Genomic DNA, 13,359 nt, shown 5'->3' with positions numbered 1-13,359 from the left:
GTTTGAGGTGTAGGGGCAGTTTTGAAATGCTCAGCCCTACAATAGTCTCAACAAGGACTGCCTTGCTGAATGTGGGTTCGTTCTATCTTACCCTCATCCTGGGGAATTATAAACATCCCCACAAAAGCAATAAAGGTGGGAATTCCAAAATCAGGCACTGCCAGCCATTTTCAAATGGCTCTTGCCACCATTTTGACACAAATGGAGGCATTGAAAGTCAATGGCCTGGAATTTGAGCAAATGTTCTACGTCTGATTACCCTCAACTCAGAATTACAAGATTTGATGAGAAAGAGAATTTTGTTCTGAATGACATTTTTAAGTAAGTATACGAGTGAAACACATTCATCTGTTTTGTGCACAAGACTTTTTTTTGCTACAGAGTATAGTAAATGTGGCCAAAATGATCTCATCAAAGCCACTAGTCTGGACAGTCAGTGTACTCTAATGGCAATAATCACAGTGGAGAAGGTTCAAAAGACAATACATCCATTTTCAGAAACAAAATCTACTGACAAATCTGTCTCCCGTTCCTATGAGGCAAACAAGCAAATCCAGGAATTCAGAGTTGCTCACTTAACCACATTAGGAGGACTTTTCCTAATCCAGTCTACCTACTAATCTGAAACAAACACAAACAAATGCTGGAGAAACTCTGCAGGTCAGGCAGCATCTGTGGTGGGAGAAACAGAACACCTAATGGCCTACTCCCTCAGGCTCAAGGCAAATTCCTTCCTAATGAAATGTTGCATGTTCAATGGCGACTGTAATACTGCCCACCTTCTCAATATATTGGGAGTATATATAAATCCACATTGTTGTTGCTGGTTACAACTATCTCATACAAACTCCAACCAGCTCCCCCAACTGCTCCCCGCTTCTTAACTAACTGTGGAATCCACACAGATACCTAGCACTCTCATCTTAGGGAAGTAGATCCAGGCTGACACTCCACTACAGTACTAGTGGAGCACCACAGAGTAGGAGCTGCCATCTTTTGCATGATATGTCTGACTGAAACCTTGACCGTTCTTTTAAGGTAGATATAAAAGCTCGCACAATGTTGCTTCTGAGAAAAGTAGGGGAGTTCGCCTCAGTGTTCTGGACCTATATTTGTCCCTCAACCAAGATCACTACTACAGCTGATTATTTTCTCATTATCAGAGCATCTTGGAGCAGGGGCTTGCTGTGCAGAATTCTGCACGACAAGATACATTTCAAAAATACGTCATTCAGAGTTGCTCACTTAACCACATTAGGAGGACTTAAAGTAGCTTCTGACATCCCAAAGTTGGGGGATAAGGTGGTGTATAATGGCAGTCTTTCCTTTTACATTGAATTAGCGAAACTGACATCAACCAGCCTCTTTTTTTTAATGAATCACAGTATGGGCAATAGAACATAACACCCTTTTAACAGAGAGACTGGTTCCACAGATAGAGAAGCAGAGGATAGATGGACATCATTCATAAACCACTAAATGGTTGGGAGGAAACGATGAAGGAAAGTTGCAAGTTAATGGAGACCGTGTGGAGTTTGCACATTCTCCCCTTCTCTGTGTGGCTTTCCTCCGGGTGCTCTGGTTTCCTCCCCGAGTCCAAAAATGTGCAGCTTCGGTGGATGAGCCATGCTAAATTGCCCCATGGAGGCCAGGGATGCGCAGGCTGGGTGGGTTAGCTGTGGGAAATGCAGGGTTACAGGGATAGAGCAGGGAGTGAGTCTGAGTGGGACACTCTTCAGATGGGTTGATGTGGACTTGATGGGCTGAATGGCCTGTTTCTCTACTGTAGGGATTCTATGATTCTGAACAGAGTCAGTTAAGCTCTGGAACTACCGCCTGGAAGGGCGATTGAGGCAGATTTAATGGTAAAGTGCAATAGGAGACTGAATAAAGAACTGGAAAGAAGCCAAGCTGCTGTGAAGGTAAAAACCCACCAGCTCCGTTGATGGCCCTCTCCTGGGATATAGCCAATTTTTTTAGGGTAAAGGGCAACTTGTTGCGAAATCCGAAACAAACACAGAAATTCATGGAGAAACTCAGCAGCTTCTGCGGAGAAAGGGAGAGAGAGAAAAACACAGACGAAGTAACAGAATTATTTCATCCCAGTCCATAGAGACTTGCTGTGTTTCTCCATTAATTCCTGTTCGTTTCCGATTTCTACCGCCCGCAGTTGTTTGGTTTTTTTTCACTCAGTTTCCACAGAGTTCACCTCTCTCTCTCTGCACAAGATCTGCTGAGCTTCGCCAGCATTCTCTGCCTACATTTTGAGAAGTGTTTCGCTTTGGTTGCTCGGAAGGTTCGCTGGCGAGTGAAACTCGGCGAGTCGGAGCTGAACAGGAGCGCGCATCGTTTTCATTTTGGGGAACTGCCGATGCTGGAGAATCTGAGATAACGAGGTGTGCAGCAGGCCACGAAGCATCAGAGGAGCAGGAAAGCTGACGTTTCGGGTCCGGACCCTTCGGTTTCGTTCGCTCGCTGTTTTTTGCGGTCGCTTGCCTGTTGCTAAACGCTGGTTTTGCCAGGACTTTGCCGCGGAGGAATTTACTCTACCTTTCTATTACCAGACTTGGCAATCAGATGAAAGCTGCAGAGAGCGGGTATTCTCTCTTTCTCTGCCAGTTAGTGGCCCCCGAGAGCTCGGGTATCACCGGTGTGTTTAAAGGGGCTGGGCAAAGGAGATGAGTTGACGCAAGTCTCATATACTCTTGTCTGTCTCTCTACAAACACACACACACACAGAACTGGTGCGTGGTGAGCGAAAAGGAATCTCAGATGACAAAGTGTAGAGCTGGATGAACACAGCAGGCTCGGTCCATTTTGACTGGAGCTCCGCTCTCCCAAGGCAAGACAACAGGGGATTCCAAACAGACCAGAGATCCTGCTCCTGTCCTCCCCCTGAGGGAGCTCTAATGATTTCCTGAGGACCTGGTATTCACAGAACATTGGACTGTCCTTCCGCTGGGATCCAGACAGGCACGCTGGAGCAGCCTGACCTGCCCGCGACCCCAGCCAGTCGCGGGGGGCCACAGGGCTTCCTGAGATGAAGGAGACCGGGTCCAGCTCTGTGTACCGCTCAGGGGCCGCTCAGGGAGATGGTGGCACGGCGCGGGGCGTCCGGAAGGAAGCTTCCTGTCTAGAGATGTGACTGCGGTGGTCCCAATGTCTACTCTCCTGCTGCTCTGTGCAATCGTGCACCTGGGATCCCACTGCAGTTTGGTCACATCATCATACAGCCCGTGCACAGGTAAGGCCTCTAGGTCCGAATGCGCAGAGAAACAGGGACAAATGCGCAGAGGGACGGCAGAGAATGGGACAAGACACAGGGAGACCGAGAGCGACAGTTGAGGACGGGAATACGCGCAGAGCGACAGAGGACTGAGACATCTGTAGAGTGACAGGGGAGACGGAGCAAATACAGCGGCAAGGCAGAACGAGAAATGTATAGCGGCAGGTGAGAACGGGAATATAATCGTGCGACAGAGAGAGAGAGAGAGAAATTAGAGTCACAAAGGAGACTGAGAAATATATGGGGCCGCGAGGGAAACTGAGAAATGTGCAGTGACGGGTGAGAATGGGAACATATACAGAGCGACAAAGGAGATTGAGAAAATGGAGCAACCAGGGAATCTGAGAAAGCTATAGATCAACAAGGGAGATTGAGATAATAGGCAGCGTGTGACGGGTAGAATATGACAATGTACATTACGACAAATGAGAATGGGACAATATGTAGGGGTTAATAGGATAATATACAATGCCAAAGCAAAAGAAGAAACGGAAATTGCTGGAAGAACTCAAACAGGTACGGCAGCATCTGTGAAGAGAGGGCAGAGTTTCGGGTTCAGTCACCCTTCTTCAGAACATATACTATACAGTGCAGGAGGGCTCACCGTGGCGGGTAAGCATGGGAAAATGCGCAGTGCAACAGGTTAGAAGTGACAGCTTCACTGAGAGCCATGAGCAGGGCAATAAACAGCGAGTGACAGCAACGAATGCAATAATAAACAGCGCGAGAGGAGGAAATGGGACAATCTGTCAGCCACGTACTTCCCTGAAGCAACCTGTCGCAGTTTATTTCTGCATTAAATGGAATCTAATTGTAAGCCATTATTGGAAATGTGAGAAAGGGTTTGTGGAGATTAAAGATGCTCTCCAACAACATAGGATGAAAAAAGGGGGGAAACAAAGGGATAGTTTGTAGGCTTGAGGATACATTGGATTAATCAGGTGAGGCAAGAATTAGAACTTGACATACTGTCGGAGAAAATAACATTCAAAGGAGTAACTGTGTGTGAATAAATATCAATCGATTGATGATTAAACAAAGTGCAATGAAGGAAGGAAGTGAAAAACAAATATGTTTTAGAAACAGAATAATGAGATAGGTAAATAATCCAGCATAGCGATAAGGGAATGAAGAATGTCAAAATTTAGGGTCAGATTGAAAAAGGAAATAAAATCTAAATGTTTAATTATTGAATTGATATAAAGATTACTGTTTGAGTTGTGTTATATCAAGAGGTTTTTTTCCCCACTATCCTTAACACGAAGGTGACCACTGCTAACTCAAGGAACAGGAGATTATTTTAAATTGATAAAAGTAAATGGCTTGCATTGGCTGAAGGTGTATGATTCCTGTCTGCTCCATGAGTAGTCTTCAGGCAAGCCGCTTCGCTTCCTGTAAAACTATGTATAAAGGACTATACAAGTAAAAATGCAGAAATAACAACAACTTGCAGACTATATGAGACATTTCAATCCGTTTCAAGGGAACATTAGCAGATAAAAGTTGACACCAAAGTATTAGAGATAATGGGAACTGCAGATGCTGGAGAATTCCAAGATAATAAAATGTGAGGCTGGATGAACACAGCAGGCCAAGCAGCATCTCAGGAGCACAAAAGCTGACGTTTCGGGCCTAGACCCTTCATCAGAGAGGGGGATGGGGAGAGGGAACTGGAATAAATAGGGAGAGAGGGGGAGGCGGACCGAAGATGGAGAGTAAAGAAGATAGGTGGAGAGAGTATAGGTGGGGAGGTAGGGAGGGGATAGGTCAGTCCAGGGAAGACGGACAGGTCAAGGAGATGGGATGAGGTTAGTAGGTAGATGGGGGTGCAGCTTGGGGTGGGAGGAAGGGATGGGTGAGAGGAAGAACCGGTTAGGGAGGCAGAGACAGGTTGGACTGGTTTTGGGATGCAGTGGGTGGGGGGGAAGAGCTGGGCTGGTTGTGTGGTGCAGTGGGGGTAGGGGATGAACTGGGCTGGTTTAGGGATGCAGTAGGGGAAGGGGAGATTTTGAAACTGGTGAAGTCCACATTGATACCATATGGCTGCAGGGTTCCCAGGCGGAATATGAGTTGCTGTTCCTGCAACCTTCGGGTGGCATCATTGTGGCAGTGCAGGAGGCCCATGATGGACATGTCATCAAGAGAATGGGAGGGGGAGTGGAAATGGTTTGCGACTGGGAGGTGCAGTTGTTTGTTGCAAACTGAGCAGAGGTGTTCTGCAAAGCGGTCCCCAAGCCTCCGCTTGGTTTCCCCAATGTAGAGGAAGCCGCACCAGGTACAGTGGATGCAGTATACCACATTGGCAGATGTGCAGGTGAACCTCTGCTTAATGTGGAATGTCATCTTCGGGCCTGGGATAGGGGTGAGGGAGGAGGTGTGGGGGCAAGTGTAGCATTTCCTGCGGTTGCAGGGGAAGGTGCCGAGTGTGGTGGGGTTGGAGGGCAGTGTAGAGCGAACAAGGGAGTCACAGAGAGAGTGGTCTCTCCGGAAAGCAGACAGGGGTGGGGATGGAAAAATGTCTTGGGTGGTGGGGTCGGATTGTAAATGGCGGAAGTGTCGGAGGATGATGCGTTGTATCCGGAGGTTGGTAGGGTGGTGTGTGAGAACGAGGGGGATCCTCTTAGGGCGGTTGTGACGGGGGCGGGGTGTGAGGGATGTGTCGCGGGAAATACGGGAGACGCGGTCAAGGGCGTTCTCGATCACTGTGGGGGGAAAGTTGCGGTCCTTAAAGAACTTGGACATCTGGGATGTGCGGCAGTGGAATGTCTTATCGTGGGAGCAGATGCGGCGGAGGCGGAGGAATTGGGAATAGGGGATGGAATTTTTGCAGGAGGGTGGGTGGGAGGAGGTGTATTCTAGGTAGCTGTGGGAGTCGGTGGGCTTGAAATGGACATCAGTTACAAGCTGGTTGCCTGAGATGGAGACTGAGAGGTCCAGGAAGGTGAGGGATGTGCTGGAGATGGACTAGGTGAACTGAAGGTTGGGGTGGAAGGTGTTGGTGAAGTGGATGAACTGTTCGAGCTCCTCTGGGGAGCAAGAGGCGGCGCCGATACAGTCATCAATGTACTGGAGGAAGAGGTGGGGTTTGGGGCCTGTGTAGGTGCGGAAGAGGGACTGTTCCACATAACCTACAAAGAGGCAGGCATAGCTGGGGCCCATGCGGGTGCCCATGGCCACCCCTTTAGTCTGTAGGAAGTGAGAGGAGTCAAAAGAGAAGTTGTTGAGTGTGAGGACGAGTTCAGCTAGGCGGATGAGAGTGTCGGTGGAGGGGGACTGGTCGGGCCTGCGGGACAGGAAGAAGCGGAGGGCCTTGAGGCCATCTCCATGCGGAATGCAGGTGTACAGGGACTGGACGTCCATGGTGAATATGAGGTGTTGGGAGCCAGGGAATTGGAAGTCCTGGAGGAGGTGGAGGGCGTGGGTGGTGTCACGGACGTAGGTGGGGAGTTCCTGGACCAAAGGGGAGAAAATGGAGTCCAGATAGGTGGAGATGAGTTCGGTGGGGCAGGAGCAGGCTGAGACGATGGGTCGACCAGGGCAGGCAGGTTTGTGGATTTTGGGAAGGAGATAGAAACGGGCCGTGCGGGGTTGGGGAACAATGAGGATGGAGGCTGTGGTTGGGAGGTCCCCTGAGGTGATGAGGTCGTGAATGGTATTGGAGATGATGGTTTGGTGCTCGGGTGTGGGGTCATGATCGAGGGGGCGGTAGGAGGTGGTGTCGGAGAGTTGGCGTCTGGCCTCGGCGATGTAGAGGTCAGTGCGCCATACTACCACTGGTCGGAGAGTTGGCGTCTGGCCTCGGCGATGTAGAGGTCAGTGCGCCATACTACCACTGAGTTTGATTGACACCAATTTGACAAAAACAATTTGACACCAAAGTATTAGTTCTGTTCTGAAGGAAGGTCGCTGGATCCAAACTGTTAACTCTGCTTTTGAAAGCATAGATGCTTTCAGACCTGCTGAGTTTTTCCATCAACTTCTGATTTTGTCACTGAAATATTAGGATGGATTGCTATAAGCTTTATCAGAGAGGTTATTTTTAAAATTGGCATATTTGAGAGAAGAAGAATTGTAGAAAGGTTTAGAAAAGGAATTCCAAAACATAGGGCCTAGACAACTGAAGGAACATCTGCTAATACTGCAGCTACTGAAAACTTGGGGATGGCCAAGAAGCTGGAATTTATGGAGGGAAGAGATCTTGGAGGGTTGTTGGTGCTGGAGGAAGTTAAAGAAAGAGGCTACTGAGAGATTTGATCACAAGTATGAGAATTTTACAATGCAGCCAGAGTAACTCAACAATAACTGGACTGATGGGTGACCAGGATTTGCTACAATTTAGGGGTGACAAAGCTGTGGATTAACTCAAGTTTACAGAAGGCAAACCTTGGTCCCTTTTGACCAGTTAAGTTCAAAGGAACAAAGGTGGAATGAGTTTTCAGCTGCAGATTTGCTTCAGGGTGAAGATGGGCAACTTACAGAGATAGATGTGACAGGTCTTAATGAAGGACTGGATATGAGGTCAGAAACACAGTTCAGCATCAAATTGAATGTCAATGTTCTGATTTGTTCAGTTCAACCACAGACAACAGAAGGGGAATATTAACATGATACATAAACTCAGAAAAGTTGTCTCAATCATTAGGAATTTGTGAAGTTTGTGGTAGCTTTAAATTGAGGGGTGAAAGATATAGGACAGATGTCAGAGGTAGTTTCCTTACTCAGAGAGTAGTAAGGGAATGGAACACTTTGCCTGCAGCGGTAGTAGATTCACCAACTTTAGGTACATTTAAGTCATCATTGGACAAGCATACGGACGTACGTGGAATAGTGTAGGTTAAATGGGCTTCAGATTGGTATGACAGCTCGGCACAACATCAAGGGCTGAAGGGCCTGTACTGTGCTGTAATGTTGTCCGTTCTATGTAAGTTTCTGTTGACGCTTCTAAAGGTTTCCAATAAATTATCACAGACTTTTGGTCAAATTCACCACAAACCTTTAAAGGACCGAGCCAGCTGAAGACAATTAATGTCCATTTATTATGAAAACAATGGTCATCACTGAAAAACAAACACAGTAATGTGTAATTTGGGAGATTTTGTGATGAAGTGACAGTGCACTTATCTCTGAGCCAGTATTTCTATGTTCAATTTGAGATATTCTGATCATGAAAGTGGCCAAACAGGTCAACTTTGTTTTAAATCTGAAAATCCTTGCAGTCCAACTATAGCTGGTAATAAGAACAGGAGTGTCTCCTGATCAGCCAGAAGGTAACAGCGAATCGAACTTTGCCAAGCATACTTATGTACCAGCATATGAAGTCTACAATTACCATGCCTTCTGAGGGCCTGGTACCTGTGGCAAGAGAATGTGTCCTCTCATTGCATTGAATTTTTATCGAGGAAAGGATACCAATACAGAGCATAGTCTAAGCAGGATTTCAGTGGGTCAACAAGTTGGGTAAAATCAGAAGTAAAATAACAGAGCTGTAGCTGCAATGAACATCAGTTCAATGAAATAAAAGGTGATAGTCTGCATTTAAAGTATGCTACATGTAAGCTTCCAACTGCCTGAATGTTAAGTAATAATACCAGAAAACACATGACAATGTTAAGTGGTAATACCAGAAAACACATGGCAATGACAGATTAGATGTGTGGAAACACCCAAACCCTGTTTAAAGAAGCAGAGAAACCAATCTACTCTCTGGTTCAAAGCATCGATTGAAGTATTTCTGAGCACTTCCTTTTTTTGTATTAAGCTGTGGTGATGACCTTCAACAGAGAAACCTGGGAAAGGTTCGTGATGTAAATTTTCTCATTATTCTTTTCCAAAATGTCTCCTGTCTTTTTTTGTTGCTTCTTACAAGAAGAGAAACTTTATTGAGGGACAGAGAAGTGGATAAAAGGCACTGAATTCTGCTTTTTTATCCACATGAACGCAGTTATCTCAAGCTGTTGGTAACTGCAGAATGCTGCAAAGAATCTGACCATGAATTTTGAATGTTTTAACATCCGTGCTTGAAAAGAGAAGTGGAAAAAAACAATTAACATTCAGCATTCAGCTTAATGCCTGAATATTGCTGATTGTTAGCGGCGGTATGATCAAGTAAAGTATTGTAATTCTCTCTGAGACCATGTTTGGACTTCACAACAATTAATGAGGATTTTAAATATAGTTAAACACAACTATTCAATGGGTTTTATTGCTCTTTATGGGTAGGACATGGTTTATTGTGGGGCTCTTAAAGTGCAGTGGTAGTATCCTTCTCTCTGAGTCAGGAGGCCTGAGTTCAAGTCTAGACCTTCTCCTGTGGTGTGTCAAACATCTCAGAGCAGGTTGATTAGAAAATATCAGCAGTTTATTCTGTGTTTGTTTGGTGTTTGTGAGGTAGCCATATATAGCTGGACATATATAGCTGTTACCATTGTTAACACTAATGCCTTGTTTCAGATTTGCAACCACAGGATCTCCTGTCTGAAATTATTGAAGGGCCTTGGCCACTAGTGAATGGGGTCAGGATGGTTCAGGAGCATGGAGCCCGTGGCCTGCGACTCAGTCAGAATGTGAAAGCAGCTAGCTTCCCTGCTTCTCGCATCTTCAAGATCTGTAGCTACTTCCCAGTCGAATTCTCCATTGTTATCACACTGAAAGTGACCTACCTGCCACTGAAGGTACTGTCAAAATTGACCACAACTAACGGGGTATTGATGAGTTCCACTGGTGGTGACACTTCCGTGGGTCTTGTTAGTCTTTTATTAAAAGAGATGGTAATCGGTATTGTTTAAGGATGCAACAATTGTGGCATTAAAGAGACATTTGGGAGGCAATGGCCTAGTGGTGTCGTCGCTGGACTGTTAACCCAGAGACCTAGAAAATGTTCTGTGGACCCAGCTTCGAATCCTGCCACGCAGATGGTGGAATTTGAATTTAATAAACTATCTGGAATTACGAGTCTAAAGATTTACCATGAATCTGGTGTCAATTGTCAGGGGGAAAACCCATCTGATTCACTAATGCCCTCTCAGGAAGGAAACTGTCATCCTTACTTCATCTGGCCTACAAGTGACCCACATCAAAGTGGTTGACCCTTAACTGTCCTCGGGGCAATTAGGGATGGGGAATAAATGCTGCCTGGTCAGCGACACCCTCATCCTGTGAATGAATAAAGAATTTCACAGCTGAGTGATAGCACTCACTTCTGAATCAGAAGGTCACATGTCTGAGTCCCATCTCATCGGAGATGCTGCGTGGTCAGTCGGAGCTGCCTTTTCTTTCACACATCAACTGAAAGTTCTGGCTGCTCTTTCAGAGAGTAGGACATACCTAGGTACAACACCAAGGAGGAATCAGAGAGTTCCCTCACATCGCTGAGCCAAAAAGTCTCTATCATCCAACACAACTAACAAAAAAATTACGGGGTCATTATCACCTTGCTGTGGAAGCTTGCTGTCCACAATGTGGCTTGTGACTGTGCTTCAAAACATGCAATCAGTTGCAAAAAGCTTGTGATGTACTAAGGTGCCGTAGAAATGCCAGACTCTTTCTTCTTGTTGACCTAAGATTCTGCTCAATGTGATTGGTGGTCACTGGAGCTACAGCTTCTGACATCATTGCAAAATGGAATATCTGGTGGTGATGAACCTTCAAGCTCAGAGGCCCTGGGTTTGGAGGGGTAAACTGGGTCCTTTTAGCTGTCTTGGTGAGTAGTTGTAAAGTCTCCCTTTCTTAAATCCCATTTCCACATTTTCTTTTACTCACTCAGGGAACGTGGGCAACACTGGCTTGGCTAGCGTCTATTACCCACTTGTAATTGTCCTGAAGAGATGGTTTGGGAACTGCCTTTTTGAATGGCTGCAGCCAATTGGGTGAGCTTGTGGTTTTGACTCTTGCCTCTGGTGCCTGAGTGGCAGAGGCATTTATGCATGTTAGGCTACATCAGGCAAAGGAGAAGAATAGATGCAAAATTCCAAGTTGAGAAAATCTTCTGTCACTATAAAATAAAATGCCATTTCAAGTATTGTGTAGCATCCTGATTATAGGAAGGATTTAAGTGAACTGGAAAGAAGTGTATAAGACCTGCAAAATTCACTAATCAATGAGATTACCAGATTATGATGGAGGCCATCTGTACAGTCAATGTAAATTAATTTGGGGTGGCATTGTGGCTCAGTGGTTAGCACTGCTGCCTCACAGCACCAGGGACCTGGGTTCGATACCAGCCGCAGGCAATTGTCTGTGTGGAGTTTGCACATTCTCCCCGTGTCTGCGTGGGTTTCTTCCCGGTGCTCCAGTTTCTTCCCACTGCCCAAAGATGCGCAGGCTAGATGATTGGCCATGCTAAATTGCCCGTCGTGTTCAGGGATATGTAGATTTGATGGGTCTAGGTGGGATGTCTGAGGTCCAGTGTGGATTTGTTGGGCTGAAGGGCCTCTTTCCACACTGAGGGGAATCTATGACTTAATTCTTCAAACAATAAGTGTTTAGAGAAAGTGGGAGTTAACAGTAGAAGAAAGACAAGGGATTTGCATTTGTAAACTGTCTTTCATGATGTAGGAATAGCCCTAACACAGTGTGGGAACTTTTGGAAATGGGGTACCCAATTTGCACTTGGAGTGTAGGTAGAACTTTAAGATATGCACATGGCATAAACTTGCAAGTATTGCAAACTATGTGAAGAAAAGCAATAGATTGTTTCTATTTTGTCACAGGAAGAAAAAGGAAAAGCAGTGTAAAGCAAAGGATACAAATTTAAAGAGTGCAGAAGAAGGGTGACCTGGGGTATGTTTGCCATAAATTGTTCAAGGGAGCAGGTTCAGTTTGAGAAAGCCATATGGGATCCTGGACTTTATAAATACAGGCAGACACGAAAGCAAAGAGATTATGATGTGCATTTATAAAACACTGGTTTGGCCTCAACTGGAGTGCTGCGTGCAGTTTTGGACACCACACTCCAGAAGGGTGTGAAGATATTAAAAGGGATTACAGAGAAAATTTGTGTGAATTTCTTCAAGAATGAGGGCTATGGGTTATGTGGATAGGTTGGGAAAACTGGTAGTGCTCTCCTTACAGAAGTGAAGGTTGCAAGGAGATTCAACTCAAGTGTTCAATATTGTGAGGAAGCTGGGCAGAGTAGATAAGGAGAAACTGCTCCAATTAGAGGAATGGTCAAGAATCAGCAGACAATGATTTATGGCGAGAGAAATCTTGTTTATATGATTTTGTGGTTATGCATTGCCTGACAATAAGACAAAGGCACATTTAATTATGGCTTTCGAAAGGAGTTGTCCAATTGTGTGAAGAGTTATGAGCAAAGGGCAGTGGAGAGGACTAAGTGAGCTAGTCTTGTAGTGAACTGATGGGCCAAATAATAAAGCTTAGAAATGGCCAAATTGCCTTGTTTTAGTGATGTTGGTTGAGAGCTAAATATAGGCCAGGACACTAGTGAAATCTTCTCAGAATCATAGAATCGCTAAGTGTAGAAAGAGGCCATTTGGCCCATTGAGTCTGCACTAACCCCTCCAAACAGCATCCCACCCAGACCCAGGTCCTTGCTCTATCCCTGTATTTCCCATGGCCAGTCAACCTAATCTGCATATGTTTGGATTGTGGAAGGAAACCAGAGCACATGGAGGAAACCCACACAGACAAAGGGAGAACACACAAAATCCACACACGTTCAAGTCTGGAATTGAACGCAGGTCCCTGGTGCTGTGAGGTAGCAGTGCTAACCACTGAGCCACCGTACCATGTGTTGTTCTTCAAAATTCCAAGGATCTTTTACAGACACCAGAAAGGCCAGATGAGGGCACCCTTCAATGATTCATCCAAAAGCTTGTAGCTCAGCACTGTGCGGAGGAGTAGAATGAATTGTGCGTTCCAATTTCAAAAATTTGCTGATGACACCAAATAGGGGGATGTTGTTAATGCAGAAGAGGCCTCCAGCAAAATGCAGGAATAATTTAATAAATTGCAGAATGGTTATGTGATTTATAAACTGAAGAAGAATGTGCGAGGTTCTCATTGAAATGAATGTTTCCCCTACTCTGGGCTCCAGAACAAATGGTCACAGCCTG

The 13,359-nt window shown here is 45.7% G+C and overlaps 1 protein-coding gene across 1 annotated transcript in view; it reads left to right on the top strand.

The window, feature by feature from the left end:
- The first annotated feature begins 2,651 nt into the window (after nt 1-2,651).
- Nucleotides 2,652-13,359, top strand: part of tspearb (thrombospondin-type laminin G domain and EAR repeats b) — a 62,628-nt gene continuing 51,920 nt past the window's right edge. Inside the window, exons 1-2 of the mRNA XM_048533827.1 lie at nt 2,652-3,244; nt 9,737-9,957. Of these exons, the coding sequence (XP_048389784.1) occupies nt 3,160-3,244; nt 9,737-9,957 (306 nt within the window). The 5' untranslated portion in view covers nt 2,652-3,159. The remainder of the gene's footprint in view (nt 3,245-9,736; nt 9,958-13,359) is intronic.

This window comes from Stegostoma tigrinum, chromosome 7, assembly GCF_030684315.1.
Source record: "Stegostoma tigrinum isolate sSteTig4 chromosome 7, sSteTig4.hap1, whole genome shotgun sequence".
NCBI classification, from domain to species: Eukaryota; Metazoa; Chordata; class Chondrichthyes; order Orectolobiformes; family Stegostomatidae; genus Stegostoma; species Stegostoma tigrinum.
The sequence above is the reverse complement of the archived record's forward strand: the minus strand, read 5'-3'. Positions and strand labels throughout refer to the sequence as shown.